General features: G+C 40.4%; 1 protein-coding gene across 2 annotated transcripts in view; it reads left to right on the top strand.

The window, feature by feature from the left end:
* Positions 1-11,895, top strand: part of EPB41L5 (erythrocyte membrane protein band 4.1 like 5) — a 51,441-nt gene extending 39,546 nt beyond the window's left edge. Inside the window, exons 16-25 of one of the 2 annotated variants that reach the window (XM_048050403.2) lie at positions 22-188; positions 1,006-1,100; positions 6,135-6,266; positions 6,927-6,988; positions 7,657-7,767; positions 8,183-8,276; positions 9,249-9,326; positions 10,242-10,283; positions 10,672-10,805; positions 11,192-11,895. In XM_048050403.2, coding sequence (XP_047906360.2) covers positions 22-188; positions 1,006-1,100; positions 6,135-6,266; positions 6,927-6,988; positions 7,657-7,767; positions 8,183-8,276; positions 9,249-9,326; positions 10,242-10,283; positions 10,672-10,805; positions 11,192-11,249 — 973 coding nt within the window. In that variant the 3' untranslated portion in view covers positions 11,250-11,895. The remainder of the gene's footprint in view (positions 1-21; positions 189-1,005; positions 1,101-6,134; positions 6,267-6,926; positions 6,989-7,656; positions 7,768-8,182; positions 8,277-9,248; positions 9,327-10,241; positions 10,284-10,671; positions 10,806-11,191) is intronic. The other variant, XM_048050404.2, reaches the window with a different exon arrangement.
* The last annotated feature ends 5,479 nt before the right edge of the window (positions 11,896-17,374 follow it).

Here is a 17,374-nt window from a genome sequence, read left to right as displayed (position 1 = left end):
CCCATCTTTCTGCCTTTGCAGTGTACCTCTTGTTGATTTACTAGACAGCACAGAGCTGCCAGAAACTTGTGTTGATGATGCTGTAGGCCGTCCCGTTGTTGGCTTGGCAACAGGAGATTCAGAAGAATTTGTTAGTTGCCCTCATCCTGGCACGAAGGAAACTGCTAATGAAAAAACAGACTCGGATCGTAAGCAACCTTACAGATTTTTTCCTATTATTGTGGTGTGTGGGGTCAAAGTTACCTGATTATATGGTTATGAGGCTGTTTCCGTACAAAAATCCAAAGCTGTTTTAGAGAGCTCCCTTAGATGCATGCACAGGGACAATTTTGCTTGCCAGTGGAATGCAGCTTCTCTAGTATGTGAAGCAGTGCATACAAGAGTTCTGTAACAAAATGCTAATGACCCGTTTGCAAGGAGAGCCTATTTCAGAATCAGACTTCCCTCTCTGAGATTTCTAATGTTGCTGCCATTGTATCTGCCCAACTGTCCTTAATTCAGCTTTCAAGAGCTGCCTTGTTTTGATTTTACTAAATTACAGTATTTTGCCACAAACTTTTCAAGAATTGCGTAAGACATCTTTAAGACATAACGTTAGGTTACGTAGGTTGGGATGACAAAGTTGGTCAGCTCTGGCCCGTTTCAGTTGGAAGCATCTTATTTCCAAGAACAGAGGTACAAGGGAAAAGTCACAGTTCTCTGTGGGGTCTGAGTAGCCACAAATACAGTAAAGTGCTGCCATCTGAGCAATTACCTCTTGCTGCTTGCTCATTCACTGTAAAGATGGCTGGATAAATGAACATGCACGAGGGTAGTGTTCTAATTAAATACATATAGACTGTAGAAATGAAAGTTAAATTGAAGATTGAGCAAGCAGTTTGCTTTGTTTTGTTTTTTTCACCCCAACTTCAAAAACCTTAGAATTAGCATTCAGGAATAACACAAGAAGCAAGTTAACTACACAGTGATATTTATTAGTAAGATGTTGATGTTTGTCTTTTTCAGCATTTGAAGATGCATTGCTAAAACTGAAACAACTGGAGGCAGAGTGCAGCAGCCCTGTGCCAACTGACCGTCCCAACATAAACATAAACGTGCAGGTACTTGGGCATCCTCCTTGGCAGAATCACTCGGTTTTGTTCAGATAATTCTGAAAAGTCTTGTGCTTAGCTTGGGCCTTTGCAAGATTTTTACAAACAGGAGTAATATTGGGGAATAAAGCAAATACAAATATTTTGTTGTGTATAAAGCTCTGTGTGATAGGGCAGTAAGATAAAGATGAAGAGGCAGAAGTGAACATGCACATATGCAGACTGCAGCCTGGTGGAATTTTCTAAAATCTGTGTAAGCAAAAAGTGCAAACACTTGAAATGTTCCTCTGTTGTCTTTTTCTATAGGTTGCTAACTGTACAATGTTATATCGTTACCCTCTTGTTTTGAAGGGCTGAGCGTTTTTCATAACGTTTTTCAGTTGCATTCCGTAACCCTCCCAGAACTTTGCTCCAGCATTGTGTTTTGAGGCAAGTTTGCTGCTGGTCAGTCCCATCTGTTAAGTAACCTGTTCTTACCAGCTCTCTGGATAAGGTGTTAGTGGAGGTTGTGATGTGTGTTTGCACAGAGAGGAGTGATGGTTCAGTGCCCTGAACAGGGAGAGGGGTTTCTCCCTTGCTCCTCTTTGCTTTTCCTTCCCTGGCTTCCCTCGTTCCTCTGTCACTTCCAGTAATTGTTAGGTGTTTTAATGAACCAATGTAATCTACAAAGTGACAATATCTAAACTATATTTTTTAACCTTTTTTGGTTTTGAATTATTTTGTTAGTACCTTTTTTCCCCTTTTTTAAAAAAAGTTGTGAATGAAATGGACTCATGGAGGAGGAGGGGGTATCAAAGAAATGCAGGAGCCATAATGAAAATAATTACTGTTAACCAGAAGGGTCGGAGAGCACAGGATCCTCCCTTACAACGGTGGAAAATTTTGATAAATTCACTGGTTGTCAGACAACTGAACCCATACAGGACATGCTTTGCAGTCAAGCCAGGGCATGTGACTATGGTTTATAAAATTTTAGCATTTTGAAAGGTACTTAAATTGAACAGATCGGATGCTGGATTTCAAAAAACTGGAATATAGTTTTCCCTCCAGGCTTGACTGTGAATAAATCATGTGTTTAAGTTGCCCCTTTTTTTTTTTTTTTAAATCTGCTTCCCCTACGTTAAAGCTTTGGATGCTTTATTGCATTTTGAACAAGCAGAGAGAATAAAGCAGTCTGCAATATTAGGTCTGTTTGCACTACCCTACTTTGTGGGGAGGCCTGAGGATTCATCTACCTTTTGGTGCAGTTGGTATGACTTATTCCAGCAATGATAAAATAAAAACAGGTTCTGAGAGAGGTTTCTAGCAGTGTGTGCTGGGGTAAGCCTGTTCCTAGGCACTTGTTTGCCCCCCTGGTGTGAGAAAAGGCTGCTGTTTTGGTGTGCTTGTTGCTGCAGGCTGTTGTGCTCAAGTCCCCTTTAAGGACTGGTGTCAGGGGTGCCTTGTGTACCTTTCTGCTTGGTGACTGCATTACAAAGATTACTGAGTCTCTAAGAAGATTAGTCAGCCCGTAGGTCCTGTTATGCCAAAACACTGCTTCTGTATAAACTAAAGCAAAGAATACCGCTTATTGCAGAATATTTTTTCCTGTTGAGCTCCATTTGAGTTCAAACGGAGAGGAAAAAAACATCTAGGTGGTTAAACGGAGAGAATGGAGCAAAATTGTATTAGCGCTTTTTAAATCATAGCTGAAATATAGTAAGCGAGATAAGATTCCTGTAACAAGCTAATCTAACAAGCAGATGCCAATCCAGCACATTCACAGTTATCCAGCTGTCATGTGAGGTGCTGAATAACTTTGGATAATAAAGGTTACAGATGCTGGGGTGATAAGACCCTGATGAGAGAGCAAGAACATTTGCTTAACTGAGAAATAGGAGGTGTATGGATGAACAGCACGCAATTTGATTCTCTCTTTGGGGAAAAAAAGACTTAGCAGCTTTCAGGAAGGAAGTTTAAATTGTATTATGGAAATTTAAAAGGGCATATCATAAGTGGTTTTCTTCAGGTAGAAAAGATTAAACAGCTTTTCAGCCTATGATGTAATTTACCAAGAGGTGACTTGAGAGTGTTTGTTTAAAAAGGTAGGCAGATTAGAGACTGTCTCTGTGTGCTTCAAGCTGCAAAGGCAAGTAGGTTACGGTAGCGCGAAATGAGCATCTCCCAGCTGTGACTAGAGATAAAGGCTAATGGTTTGGAAATGTGTCCTGAAAGAATGACCTAAGAGCAACTATTGAAAATGCCTTATTTCCCTGACTTTGAAGTCTGCTTAATTTATCTATTTATTTTTTAATTTCCATACGTGGTTGGGTTTTGTTTGTTGTGTTTTTATTATTATTTTTTTATTTTTTACATAATGTATATATTGGCTGTCCTGCACCTAGTTTCACTGTTGACCTACTCATAAAAAGAGGTGTTTGTGGCATCTTCTGCCTGGAAAGAATGGGACAATGTATCACGGGTGGCTGGAATACACCAATAAAACCTTGCAGTGAGCTTAGATCCTGGAGTTTGCTGTTACTTCAGATGAACGCAGTGTTAGTGTTCTCTCTGGCAGCGCATAATTAAAAATTTCGGCATTGTTCATCTCCTGTAAGTTTTACCCAGTGCATAAGGTACCGACCTATGTAGAAACGGTTGCAGTGCTCAAAAGGGCTGGTGAAGTGCATTGAGGGGAAAGCATTAGTTCTCTGCTTCTGAAAGCAGAGCTGCATCTTGAATTTTGTGATGCAATCAAATGCCAATGAACTGCTCGCTCCAGCTCTGTTCATTAAAAATCTTGAACTATTTTGTCAGGGGTCAAAGATGGCCTGCCAGCATCATCTTTACATAATTCTATACTTGCAGACACTCTTGACTGATTTATTCGATAAGGAAATATTTATACAGTATCCATGCCCTTTTAGAAAGGGAGAAATCTTTCTAGAATGAGAACTGGGAAGTGTGGAATGAATGGCTTCATTCTTCACAGCTGCTCTCTGCCAAAATCTGCTGGGATGGAAGAATACAACTTTGTTGTTTCCAAGCTTTCCCTAGTACAGTGACCAGATCTGACAAAAGGGAACAAAAAGTTCTTAAATACACTGAGCTCTGCTTTCATCAGTTTCTGAAGTGGACTTATCCTTCAGTCAAAACATGAAGCTAAAGTACAAATATAGTTTGCCTAGTACATGGAAACAATAGAAATTCATAATGTGCTAGGATATTGACAAACTCCAGTGGCTTTACTGTTCTATGTGGATAACTCAATGTCTTGTAAATCAGACCTCTTGAGGCCATCTTATCATGTGCCAAATGCTTTCCCTTCTAGCTTCAAGCTCTTTCCATAAAATAAAATAGCAAAACACCATTGCTTTTTTTAAGCACAAAATTGAAATGACTGAAAAAAAATGTATCTTTAGTATTGATGGAAATGTTTCCTTGGTGATATAGAACTTATACTTGAGTACGTTAAAATAGCTCTTAATAGTACTAAACTTTTCAAAAGTTGGGAATGTAATTGCTAGTAGACTAGCATGGCCTAATTAAATTGGTTATTCAGATCGAGGAAGTGAGGAACCACAAAATGGTGCTTAAAGCATCCGTATACTGATGTTCTCAGTTAAAATAATCAAATTTTCTATTTCACTGGTACTGGAACAATGCCTTAGAAATTCTGTGCAGAGAATGTTGCATACAGCATTCAGTTCAGTGAAGTCCAGTGTAAGGATTTAATGTTTATCACAGTTGGGTACTTTGACCGTACAGATCATCATAACTCAATTTTAATTGTTCCAGACTTTTGGCAATTCCAGCAGCTTCTGTAAAATGAACAACACTTAAAACGTTCAATAAATAATTTTGGTAGTCCTCATGAATTATGTGAATGTGCATCTCTTAATATTTGCTAGCAGTAGCCATTAGTAAGGCAGGTGGTTGTTCCTCGTGCCTTTTCACATTGACAGTGATCCTTCAAGATTTTGCAAAGTTCTGTATTCATTGCTGAGTGCAGCCAAAATTTTTGAGTGGGTTCTCCTTTAGGTAAGTCTAATAAGTTCCTATTTGGATGCCCCAAAAGGTGATTTAGAGGGAGACAAGAAGGGAAAATGTTTTTCTCCTCCCTGAAGACTGGAACCTAGACGTTCTATTTACTATTTTCAGTTAATAAAAAGAAAAGTGAAAAGTGGATAGAGATCTGTGTGAGGGACAGGTATTCTTCACCTTTTATTTTTTATTTTTAATTTCTGCCCTGCACTCTCTATGCAATGGGACTCATTCCTTCTGGACACGCTGCATTTCATGCAAGTAGCAGGCTGGTGCCCGCCGCAGTGCGCGTTGCAGGAGCTGCTGGAGGAGCAGCCACAGCCAGTGAGTGGCATATGGTGAGGAGAGCAGGGCTCTGTCTCCCCCTGCTGAGTCATACCCTGAGAAGAAAGGTCACAAGGTTTAGTTTCCACTCAGTTAATTAACTTCTGTCACTAATCAAATAGCAATTAGTAGATTGAATGCTTAATTAACATTTTATAATTAAGAAATGCAATTCACATAATGAAATATTCTCTATTGAAAAGGTATCTCGTTTTTAATTGTCCTCCTAAAGTGTCTGGCTGCCAATTTGTTCTGATATAATTAGCGGTGGGAGAGGGAGCTAATAGCACATTAAAGTGTTGTCCTAATTTATAAGCAGATTTTAAGGTAAAAATCTTCCCAACTTGGTTTTGAAAATGAATTATCAATTTACAGTTAGGCTATAACAATGTAATACGATGGCTGCTATACTGATCTCAGATCAGTAAACTGCTACATATTGAGGGTCCACTGCTGCTCAGTTCTTCCACACTACATTTTTAGCACAGCTTTTGGCATCTCTACTTTTAAGCATTGTGCTTTTTTTCTGCTTTGTTTTGCTCTGATTTTCCAACTGAATTTTGAAACGAAGAGATTATTTTTCATTTCAGTATAACCATTGCTTTTCCTCTCACTTGGAGCCTTGTTGTTATTAATAAATTCCAGTCCAGGGTCTTCACGTGGGAACTGCTTCTAACAAAGGTTTTTCATGTCTAGGATGAAGTGGTAAAGCTGACAGATAAATGTCTTAACAATGCAGTTGAGAGCCCAATAGCAGCAGCAGCAGCATGGCTTCCAGCAGATATGAAAAGCAATATCCTGAAGGCCCAGGCGGAAGCAGGGCACAAGGTAAATACTCCAGTGATAAGTACTACAATGTTCTCAAATGTTTTTTGTTTTTAGAACTGGCTGTGAGGGGGTACCATTAATAATGTTCAGGAGATGCCCTTTTTCACTGTTTGACTCTGCAATGGCCTGGTATCGAAGAAGGTGCTTTGCAAATAAGGGTGCTCCAGGAGCTGAGGTCCAAAGAGTGGCAGAGTAAGAGAGCCTTTCTTCACAGTCACAGTGGTCCAGTGCTGGAATGGCTTGCCCAGGGAGGAATTGCAGTCCCTGTTAACACTTAAAATGTAGTTGGATAAGGCCTTGAACAAACTAGTCGACCTTTACGTTTGGCCTCAATTTGAGTGGTGATTGAACCAGATAACATCCAAAGGATCCCTTCTAATCAAAAAATTATTCTACAATACAGTGAATAAGGCCATGCTTCTAGCATGTTCTAGTAAATTTTATAGCAAATGATGGTTTGTTTTTTTTTGGCTACATTAATGAATTATCTACACAGACGTTTTCACACTGAATTGATGTTTTAAGTCTTTGAGCAGTAAATAAACATCACAGTTTCATGCAGGGGAGGAGGCTCTTGGCTTTTTTCTGAATTTCTGAGTTGATACAAAATGGAAACAGGTATCAGAAATGCATGTTTTTGTTGTTTTTTTTTTCTATTAGGCTGTAAGAGAAGACAGCGTGGCGGGTACCAAGAATTCCATTATTCAGGATGCTGCTGCCAGGTACTGAACAGAATTGGAAGAAAAGCACAATCTAGTTATCCAAGTACAGCACTGAGAACCTGGAGTTCTGGAGTCTCAGTGTTCAGTGTGATCTTTCAGTGGCTCAGTAATTATTGCATTTTAACTTGTCATAGTGTAGTTTAACCTGGTAAGCGTGAGGTGTTTTTAAAATGATAACCAGCAAAAACTGTATTTGCAAAGTTTTGATATGTACAAGGTAATCCAGATGCTCTTACTTTTTTCTCCCATACTTCAGTCTGATAAACATTATTCCAACAGCAGCCTTGACCACTGTAGTTATTTCTGACACGAACAACTTTAGTGTGAGGAGTGGGGAAGTGTCTGTTTACAGTAGCTGCTTTTCAATGGAGATAAAAATCTGTGTACAGAAATCTGTAGCTGGCAGCTGATTCCTGTGAATTACCGAATCTCATATGATCATTAGTTTTAGGTGAATTTCAGGCACTGAAAAAATTAGTGTTGCATGTCATAACTACATAATATCTTGACCTTTTATGAAGATAAGCATGTATCAGACTTCAAAGAACACAAGGCAATATACTGAATAAAATGTGCATCTAGCAATTTCAAAACTGTGCTGTAACAAGTGAAGAGCTTTCAGTGAAAGTTTGTACCTTTCTGTTTGGTTTTGTTTTTTATTGTGCCAGGAACATTCTCCCATCAGGCAAAACACCGAGTAGTTCCCCAGCAACCAGTCCAATATTTCAAGAACCAAAAGAGCTCTTGAAAACAACCCCTGCCTCAAACACCTTCATTCAGTAAGTGATGCATGAGAAAAATCTTGCTGGGATGAGAACCATGTAGAGTTTATTATGAAACAGGCTTGAAAAGATGAGGAACAGTGCTGAGCAGTTAGGCTGCGTCTAACTAAACAAGTTTATAGATGTATCTTTAATTAGTGTTGCAACAGTTAATCAGTGTAGGCCAGGCCTCAGGGTGAGCATGTTATCGAGCAGTAAGCTCGTCTCTCATCTTTTGAAATGACTGAAATACCTGACATCCCGCTGCCCCTGGCTCCAAGTGGGGAGATAAGAGGATAGCAGGGAAGACTTCAGTCCTGTGTAGACAAATTAGAAATAAGTGCTGAAAAAGCTGCTGAAGATTGAAGGTACTGATACTGTTGGGTCTATAGGACACTGGCTATGTCTACTGATGAGAATTTTCTCCTTCCAGTAATGCATCAAATGAGGATAGTGCTGCCTCTAGCCACGAAGAGTTGCTGATTCCGGCTAGTCTGGCTCCAGCTGAGGAGGCTGCTGTTTCAAAGGTATTGCCACCACCTGTCAGCCTGGAAGGTTTCTGTGTGTTGCATTCTGAGCTACTGATGCCCTCAGGCAGCCACAACAGACCTTACTGCATGCCTGTCATAACACAGCGAATACCAGTCACTGGTGAATACCAAAGACTGCTTTCTGGAGCAGAGACAGATACTGTATACGTTGCTCTGAAGGACATCTGACTCCTGTCAAGTTCTTTGCCTGGCACTTATTTTTCTAAGCTGGTGGGACATTTTTCTCACACCGGTGGGGAGCCATTTATATCCCAATAATTTGGTGCTCTGGGGAAGAGACTGCAGGGATGAAATTCTGATATACGCAGTTTCTGTCAAAATAACCACGGAGGGAAAGGTTTAAATTGAAATGTTTAATTGCTGTATTTTGGTTGCCTTAAGGGTAAGGTAGTGTGTTGGTTTTTTTTTCTATAAATGGGCTCTGAAATGCACATAACAATCTGTGCAGCACTCAGGGATCAACTTTTGTTTGTCCCTCTCCAAAAAAAAAAGGTGAGTCCAAATTGGACTTGGCTATTATTTCAGCAGGCGGAGGGGTTAATCTGGAAAACTAAAGCAACGCACCCTTTATCTGTCATCTCTCTAAACCAGTATTATGTAATTTATTCCACTGAACAATTAATCACCTTCATCTTCTGAGTTCAGATACTCAGCTTGCAGACCTCACTGACCTTTTTGTCAAATGGTGCAATACTTCATCTTTGCACAGGAGAAAAGGGCAGTTTTGCAGCTTACCTGGCAATGACATTACTTTCAGCATACTATGGAGGAAAAGTGAAATTAAAAGATCATTTAAAAAAATCACTTGACAAGGTTTGAGAAAACAGGCCTGATGAATGGCAGTGTTCATTAAGGACACCGGTCCATAATGCAGGAAGCCATTAGAGTATTCAGCAAACCTATCTATTTACTATTGGGAATTCAATTCAAAACTGATTTATTCCATAGAGCACTCCAGATGACCAGGACGTTTCCTTAACACCACTGACAGAGAATCTAATTGACTTTACAGAAGCCACACCTCGGGTAAATGTATTTCAAAACCAAACTTCTTCCTTCCCACATACAATGGTTTTTACTCATAAACTCTGTTCTTGCTTTAGTATCTGTCCACCAGGCTTGGACCTGCTGCAGTGGAGTGAAGTGGTGGTTCACCTGGGTCACTGCACATATGTCACCTGCCTTTTAGGGTGGATGGCATAGGGCTATACAACTTTGTAAGGGAAGTGAAGCAACCTGAATTGTTTTCAAGAGTTAACTTGTATCTGTGTTACAAGAGCCTGTAGTCTTATTTTAGTATGATGCAAATGCCAGCCTGCTTATCAGACTTCTAGATATATAGAGTACCTTATATGTATATGGCTGTGCAGCTATATATGCACACATTATATACATTGTGTGTATGTGTATATAGATGTGCATATATTAAAAAAATAAACAATTGACAAATATTTTAATGCAAATAACTTTTTAATACAAAGGTTTTAATACAAATAAATGCTTTTATATTGAAATAAATTTTAAAAAATGCACTGGGTAAAAATGAGCTATACTGTGGGCACTGAAGAAGAAGGGAAGGAGTAGGACCATAAACTGTTCACAGAAGTGTACTTTCAGTTGACTTTGTCCACAAAGCAGAAAATAATAATGGATTCAGCTGCCTTTTTGAAGGGAGCTCTATGCTGAAACTGTTGTCAGTGAGTTTCTGTGAGTGAGTAGGTGTTAGCCATATGCTGCGTGGATGTGAATTACCTTTTTGTATGAAGTCACTTCACCTGTAGCTAATCACTAGTATGGTTCAAAGATCTCTTCTGTAGGGTGGCAGATTCTGACCAGTGATTTACAAACATCTGATATTGTTTTAGGCAGCCAGTATTATTTCAGGAATGTTCTCTGTTACTTCCAGCCTTTTCTAATGAGCTTTTTGTTTGTTTTCTGTAGGTGTCTCCCCAGCCCACGATAACACCAAGGTGGATAGTGCCAGTGAGTTATTGAACCATTCCGTAACAATTTGATATGAAGCATTTAAGAGGCAAAAAGAGAGAGAAAGCTTTTGTCATGATAAAGAAATGGGAGCTTGAGTAAAATACAGTAATTTGTAATAATTTGAAAGCCCATGCAGCAAAGCCAAGCTAAAGCAAAGCAATCCAGGTTGATACTTGGATATCCTGTTAATACTTAAACTCTGCTTTTGCTGTGTTTACATTGCAGGTAGATGTCATAACATTTCTTGAAGTACTTGCATTTAGTGAAGCCCACCCTGGAACTTGATGAATCTTAGTTTTCTGTTGTAAATAACCATATTGAACAATTACTGTGTCGTGCTAGCAGGTTTTTATTTTAGTTTCCTGTTTTTTTCTCCCCAATTCAGACTGGACTGATTTCCAATGGGCCTTTGGGAAATGATGTTGCCTTAGCTCTGAAAGCAATGAAAGGCAGCACAGAGGCTCTGTTGCCATCAGCTGGACTGCCACCATCCCAGCAGACATCTGAAGTCCTTGCAAGGTAAGTTCCCAGCATTCACATCAGAAGTATGCATGTGGAGAGGAAGTATGTGCTCTTGCTACTTCCATTTCAATAGTTATAGTTAGCAGTGATGATCAGATCTTTCAGTGAATCCCTGAAGAAAGGGAAAGCTTCAGCGGGCAGGATGTGGATGGCAATGATGCTACTTACTGCACTACTGGAAATTGGTTTGGTTTGCCCTTCTGCAGGTTGTCCATTGGAAAGGTTTATACGTTGGTTTTGTTAGATTATGAGGGAACAGCTATTAATACTCTTATGAATGATACTCTTAGTTTTGCTCCTAGCAGTATCTTTTGCTTTTTAAATCCCTTATGGAAGATCTTTTTGTAGGAATGCATTCACAGGGCCTCTTTTTTCTCTTTTAGCCCAGTCAATGAGGATGCTACAATAAGGACGAGATGTTTACTCACCACTGAACTCTAGAAGAAGGAGTTTCTGCACTTCCCATCTTGTAAAAACTCCAGTCTTCTACAAGCAGTCGTTTCGAAAAACTTGCTTGGGATCAAACTCTTGCTGAATGGGATGGAAGCAGCCAGCTGGTTTGCTAGGATCCAGGAAGAGACTTTCACATTTATTGCAATCTAACTGGAATTATAATTTGAACCGGAATATAAAACCACATGAAAATTTGATGTTCTCCTTAGGAGAAGTGAATACCACACTGGAGCTAGTTCTGAACATGCGTAACAAAATCTACTTGTGTTCCACTCACACTAGATTTAGTCTTTCTTACCCTGTGCTGCCTCTGAAGTGTTAATGGCAAGTGATCACTGTGATGTTAGCTATATAGTGTTTGAACACCACATCCCTGACCTTTATAGAGTATTATTGGGAAGATTAGGAGAACTTCTAGGGCCATCTTGTGGCCATACTGTATATGGTAGTTCACAGTACCGATGACTGTTTGATATGGCCAAGGTAATTTTCTTCTGTGTGATTAATCCCACTGGTTTTCCTTTGTTTTAACAACACATATGCTCCTTTTTGGCCTTAAAGCCCTTAATAATCTCTGCACCTCTTGTTACAGTACCTGGAAGGAATTAAAATCTAGCCCATCAGTGACCAACTACTTTGACTGGATTTGAGCTGCTCATTGCAAGCAGGAAAAGGAAGATTAACCAGCCAAACAACTTTTAGCATTAGCAGATTACAGCAGAGGTCCCACCTTTTTTTGACACTAGTTATTTTATTTTCTGTGTGACTCAAGTACATGCATTTAGGCTATAGATATGGGGTTTTGTTTGTTTGCTTGTTTTCAATGCTGAAGCAGTGAAGGTATGAGTACAGCTTACTTCAGGAACTGCTTTGAGGTTAGTTCTGTTGTCATTCAGCGCTAGGAAGGAAAAGACTTTCCTTATTTGTATTCATATTGTTCCTAGATGTTGTTTCTAGATGCTGTGCTTTGGGAAATGCTTACCAGGCATGTTATGGCATGACAGTACAACCAGGTCAGTTCTCACCACCTCGAGTCCTGTTCCAGTTGTATATGGAACAAAGAATAGAAAGAATAAGGTGAAAATAGGAGAAAAAAGTTGAAACATTCCCAGAAGTAGTTCACCTGCTTCTAGTAGGAAAGCAGGGTTCTTGCAAGAGTGTGCTCCACAGTGCTGGTGAAGACCTTTTGGTGCTCAGGTGAAGTACAGGATACAATATGTACAGTTTGAAGAGATCATTTGAGTCCCAGGCAGCAGGATCCTCACATGAAGGTGTAGAGGTGTGAGCACATGGACCCTGGAAGTGTATCCTTTGAAAATATCAATGCAGAGTCAGAGGAAGGAGAAGTGTAGAAGCCCAGTGACGAATTCCACACCTCCAAACAGGGAAGCACAGGTAAAACTACTGGGATCCTTCCTTCTCAGGAAGAGGTTTGTACGTATGACTGGGGTTGGAGGTTTTTTTCTGCGTAGTGCTGCTGTTTATAAGTATTTATATACATGTGGTTCTTAGAAACAATTTTGAATGTGAAAGTCAGTTTGAAACCTGTACGTACAACTTCCTTTCTGTGCACCTACTGCGTGCACGTCTCTCAGTGTGGACAAAGATTTGGACCAAACCACTGTGGGTTGTGCAGGTACGCTTGTGTCCTACTAGGCTGCTTCGTTCAGACTAAGGTATGTCCTGGAAGTTCTTACTGCTGTTTTTGTACTTGTTTGCAAGATGCTGACAGAGTTTTAAGGAAGAAACCGCTTAGCATTTACATGGCCAACTGCCACTCCTCAAAGCCCCAGAGGCCTTAACAGAGAAACACAGAAACCACTGGGAGCAATTCGGACTGACATACCAGAGTGACTCTCTGCAGACAGTGATTTGCAGCTACTGCCTGGAGAGCCCAGAGCTGAAATTGATGGCAGGTGCTCCAGGCACGCTCTGCACTCAGCACTGCCAGCCAGAGCGGAGCTGCTGTTTGGGACCGGGCAGCGTGTTTCTGCTCCCCGGCGTCCACCTGTCATTGTTGCTTCCAGCTGAGTGTTAGCTTTTATATTTTAAGTCTGAGCCTTATTGTGTGTTAAAACGTAGAAGATTCCCGATTCAAATATCAAATGTCTGAGTGTGGATTAATAGAGTTGCCAGAAAAGTTCCTGCAGGAAAAGGGAAGCTATGGCTGCAACAGTCTGCTTCCTGCACAAAGCCAGGACTGTGTGGGGAAACTTGGCACTTGCTATTGATCTGTTTGCTCAGCAGCTGAGCTGGCATTCGCCAGCTACATGTGTTGGTTTTGTAAATAGACAGAATGCAGTAGCATTCTCTTTAAGGCATGTTTGATATTTGACTCTTCCCATTGGGTTCAGGAGCACTGTGAACTGTTAGTTTGAATTTCTCCCAAAAGTAAAATAACAGAAGTTTACAGTTTTACAGCGTTGTGTGCTAGATACCATCCCTAGATTCCTCCCAAGCAATCACATAAAGCAAATAACAAGTAAATAACATGTGGTGAATGTGTCCCCCTAAAATCTAAGTGGTTCCAAGTAGCCAACTGTTTACTGTCAGCATGGCTGGGGTGGTGGTGGTCGAGGGGGGATGTTGTATTTAAACACACACAGGAAAATTTCAGAGGGGCAAGGTTTCCCTCAATTTCCAATGGCCTAATACTTAAAAATTCAAAAATTTCAACTGTTACATTGGGGATTTGCAATTTCTAGTAGATTTGAGACTGCAAACCCAATTCTTCCCAGTGACACCTGGGAAAATACTCCATTTAACTCAACGTAGCTTATTTAGCTATTCCAATTGTTTATACAGGGAGCCTGGGGAGACTTAGACACCACAGTGATGTGATCTAAACAGGCACGTAATTTGGCGTCTGAACATCCTGTAGGTTTGCATCACTATTTTGCTTTAAAACTGTAGGTGTTGTGTGGTACCATGACTGGCTACCAGGTAATGCAGCCTTACTCATCACTTAGATTTTATCAAACACAAATAGTAGTGTCTGCAGCTGATGTTATAAAATATTGATTAATGCCAGCATGCTATTAAGAAAAACGGATTTCTGAATGTTGCTACTCGATTGATTGGCTGTAAGTCCAGCCGCACTCTAAAAGGTTATTTTTTGGTATTTATTTAAAGAGTTTTATAAACAAAACTTCTGTGTTAATCTGATGTTGGGCTGTTGGCAGGTCTGCCAACCACTTAGAGGCTTTGAGAGTTGAAAAGAATGAAGAGATGCAGCCACATGTGTCGTGCAGCCATTTGGAAAAAGCCAGCTCCTCGATTTTTTATTATACAATATATTTAACAAAAAAGTGGGTTTTTTTTGTTTGTTTGTTTTTTTACCTAAGAAAGTTATCACCCACTGACTTACTAATGCATATTCCAGCCTCTGCTTACTGTCTTTGTACCCTTTTGCTGTGTGCATGCAGTGCTGATCAGGGATGGATGCTTTTTTGCTCTGTAGTCAAAGAGTGAAAACTTACATGAAAAACTGAAAAGTGATTGTACACCATAAAAGATTTTGCAGAAATTTTAACATCTATAAAAAAACAAAAAAAAAAAAAGAGGGAAAAAAACACAACACTATATCTCAAAGTGATTAATCTTAAGGAAATGTGGACAGTAGAAGCGCATTTCAATCTCACCCATCTAGTGTAACAGGAAGAGACCAGAGAGCCTGCATGTGCGAGTAGGTGGTAATTGTCCTGTAACTACAAGCTTTTGAAACAGGAATTAAGGTGTGGGAGTTAAGGCCCTCTTACTGGAACTGAGGGGATGTCTTTACATCAGTGGTAGGGAAGTCGCATATCATAAAATAATGACTTACCTGGTACTCAGTCATGGTTAATGGGTTAGCTTGAACATATTCAATTTTAAACTGAAATTCCGTGTATTCTTTGTCAAAGACAGCTGTATAAATGGTGTGTCTTGGGCTTTTTGGCCGCAACTTGGCAAGAAAATGTGCTGCACTGGATGAGGAGCTCAGGTGACAAGTCCAGTTACGTTCAGGTCTCTTTCCACAAACTGTTTCCAGCCCTTGCTTGTTGTCCCTTTGCACCCTGTCTTTGCCACTTATTCTGTTTCTTGAAGCACAGCTCTACTGTTAAGGTCTGCCACAAACAGCGCTGTTATTCACGTTGTGAACATGTTCTGGTACAGCCCAAATCTTGTACAGGTGAAGTGTTAGCAGCTCTATCTCATAGCCAGTTAGCATTTAAAGCTCTGCTGTCTGGGCACGGAGTGTTCATTAGTTAAAAAGTGGTAGTAAAATTGTGTAACTCTTAGACATGGTAGTGTCACAGCTTTCAAATGCAGCTGGACAATCATAACTTTTATACCAAAAAAAAAACACATCCTTGCTAATGGCCTTTCAGCTGTGCAGGTCTAATCTGCATGTGTTTGGTCGGAGTGTTAGCACCACAGAAATAAGTCCAGGGCCCTTCCCACTGCACTTAAGTGGACGTAGAGTTTGTGTGATTTCGTTAAGTCTGCTATTGTACGGCACTGAGGAGGGAGGTCTGGGCAGTTGGCACAGCCTGTGGAGAGCAGGGATCTTCCAGATTCTCCTCCTTTGTCCTGCTTGGCCTGAGCACTTTGCTTCCTAAACACACACATGCCCTTACCCATAACTGGACAAACCTATTTTTAAAGTCTGTAAGAATATTTTTTTAGCTAGATTTTTTTTGTTAAAGCCACACTAACTACTGTATTTTTACCTTTTTATATGTAAAGCTCGGCGGTAGGTCTCAATGTATAATTTATTTTTTTTATAAAACAAAGTGCACCCTCTCGCTTCAGTTTCATGAGGATAGTGATGTATGAACTGCTTTAGGCACTGCACTGAGATCTGTATTGAGACTGTACATGGGAACAAGAAACTGTGATCTGTAGTTCACTCGAACCCAGTCTTGAAATGTTTATACTGTAGTTGTGTCTGAAATACACCACATCAGTGCAAAAGTCTTGCAGTCATCTTTTAGCAGCTCCGTGCTATGCTGGTGGCGGACAGGCGGGACGTGAGACCCGGGGTGTTGGGGACATGAGACCTGGGACGTGAGCTGGGCATTGGGGGCCGGTGGGAAGTCCAAGCCAGGGGCACGCAGGGTGCTGGGGCAGTGTGCGGCTCTCTGCGGGAATGTGTTTGTTGGTCTGCACCCTGTGGTCACTCAGCGGCTTCTGATGGAAGAGATGGACGCCTGGGCCAGAGAGAGACTTGTCAGCTTACTTGGGATGTCAGAACTGCAGGCCGTGTTATAAAATTAACCTGCTGTCAGTTAGTAACTTAAATACCATCTACACTTAGAGACGTTAAAGACTTGCATGCTGTATTCTCAGGTGAGCTGAGATCTTCCAGGAAGGCTGTCGGGTGGTCAGGGTTTTTGAAAATCATGCCAGGGTGTGTGCTCAGTGTGGACAGAAATGGGTGCCAGTTAGCTGAGGGACCTTGCTTTGCTTTTATTTTCAGTATTCAGGGGAATGTTTCATGCTTTGAAGTACAGTGGTGCTAATGATTGTTTAAAGGAAACTATTTCCAAAGCCTGACTTTGATGGAAAGCTGAAGAAGGCAGCAAAGGGCAACCAAGCCAACTGGTTATCTTCATTTCTCAGTGATGAAGACGCTTAGGAAAATATCACAAGGAAGTGAAATAATTCCATCTCAATAGCTAAGCTCATAGAAAGTCATTTCCCTGTGGCATCATTTTTTGTGTAGGTCAAACTACAATCCCACCAATATGTGACTGAATTGTAGTTCAAATCCATTTATAACTCAAAAAAAAAAAAGGCCTATTTTTTTAATTAAAAAAAACACCTACTCTCTTTATTGAATGTCTGTATGTTAAAAGAAAATCCCTCTGCTATTCAAGCATTTTGATGTTCAGCAACCAAGTAGTAATTAAAGACGATGAGTTTGAGATATTTAGAGCTGATAATTTGATTTCTTGTGATACGTGATTTATGATAAAACAGTACCTCTTGCATCTCAGATGAGATGAATCTAAACTGAAAGATTCGTTTTAAGATGACATCAGTTTTTCTCCAGCCACTAGTGGGCATGGGATCTGTGGGACTTGACCTCGTCTGAAGGAAAGTCCTCCAAAATGCAAGTAGTGTGAACA

The sequence above is a fragment of the Anser cygnoides genome, chromosome 6, assembly GCF_040182565.1.
Source record: "Anser cygnoides isolate HZ-2024a breed goose chromosome 6, Taihu_goose_T2T_genome, whole genome shotgun sequence".
NCBI classification, from domain to species: Eukaryota; Metazoa; Chordata; class Aves; order Anseriformes; family Anatidae; genus Anser; species Anser cygnoides.
This window is presented reverse-complemented; position numbering and strand designations above follow the sequence as displayed.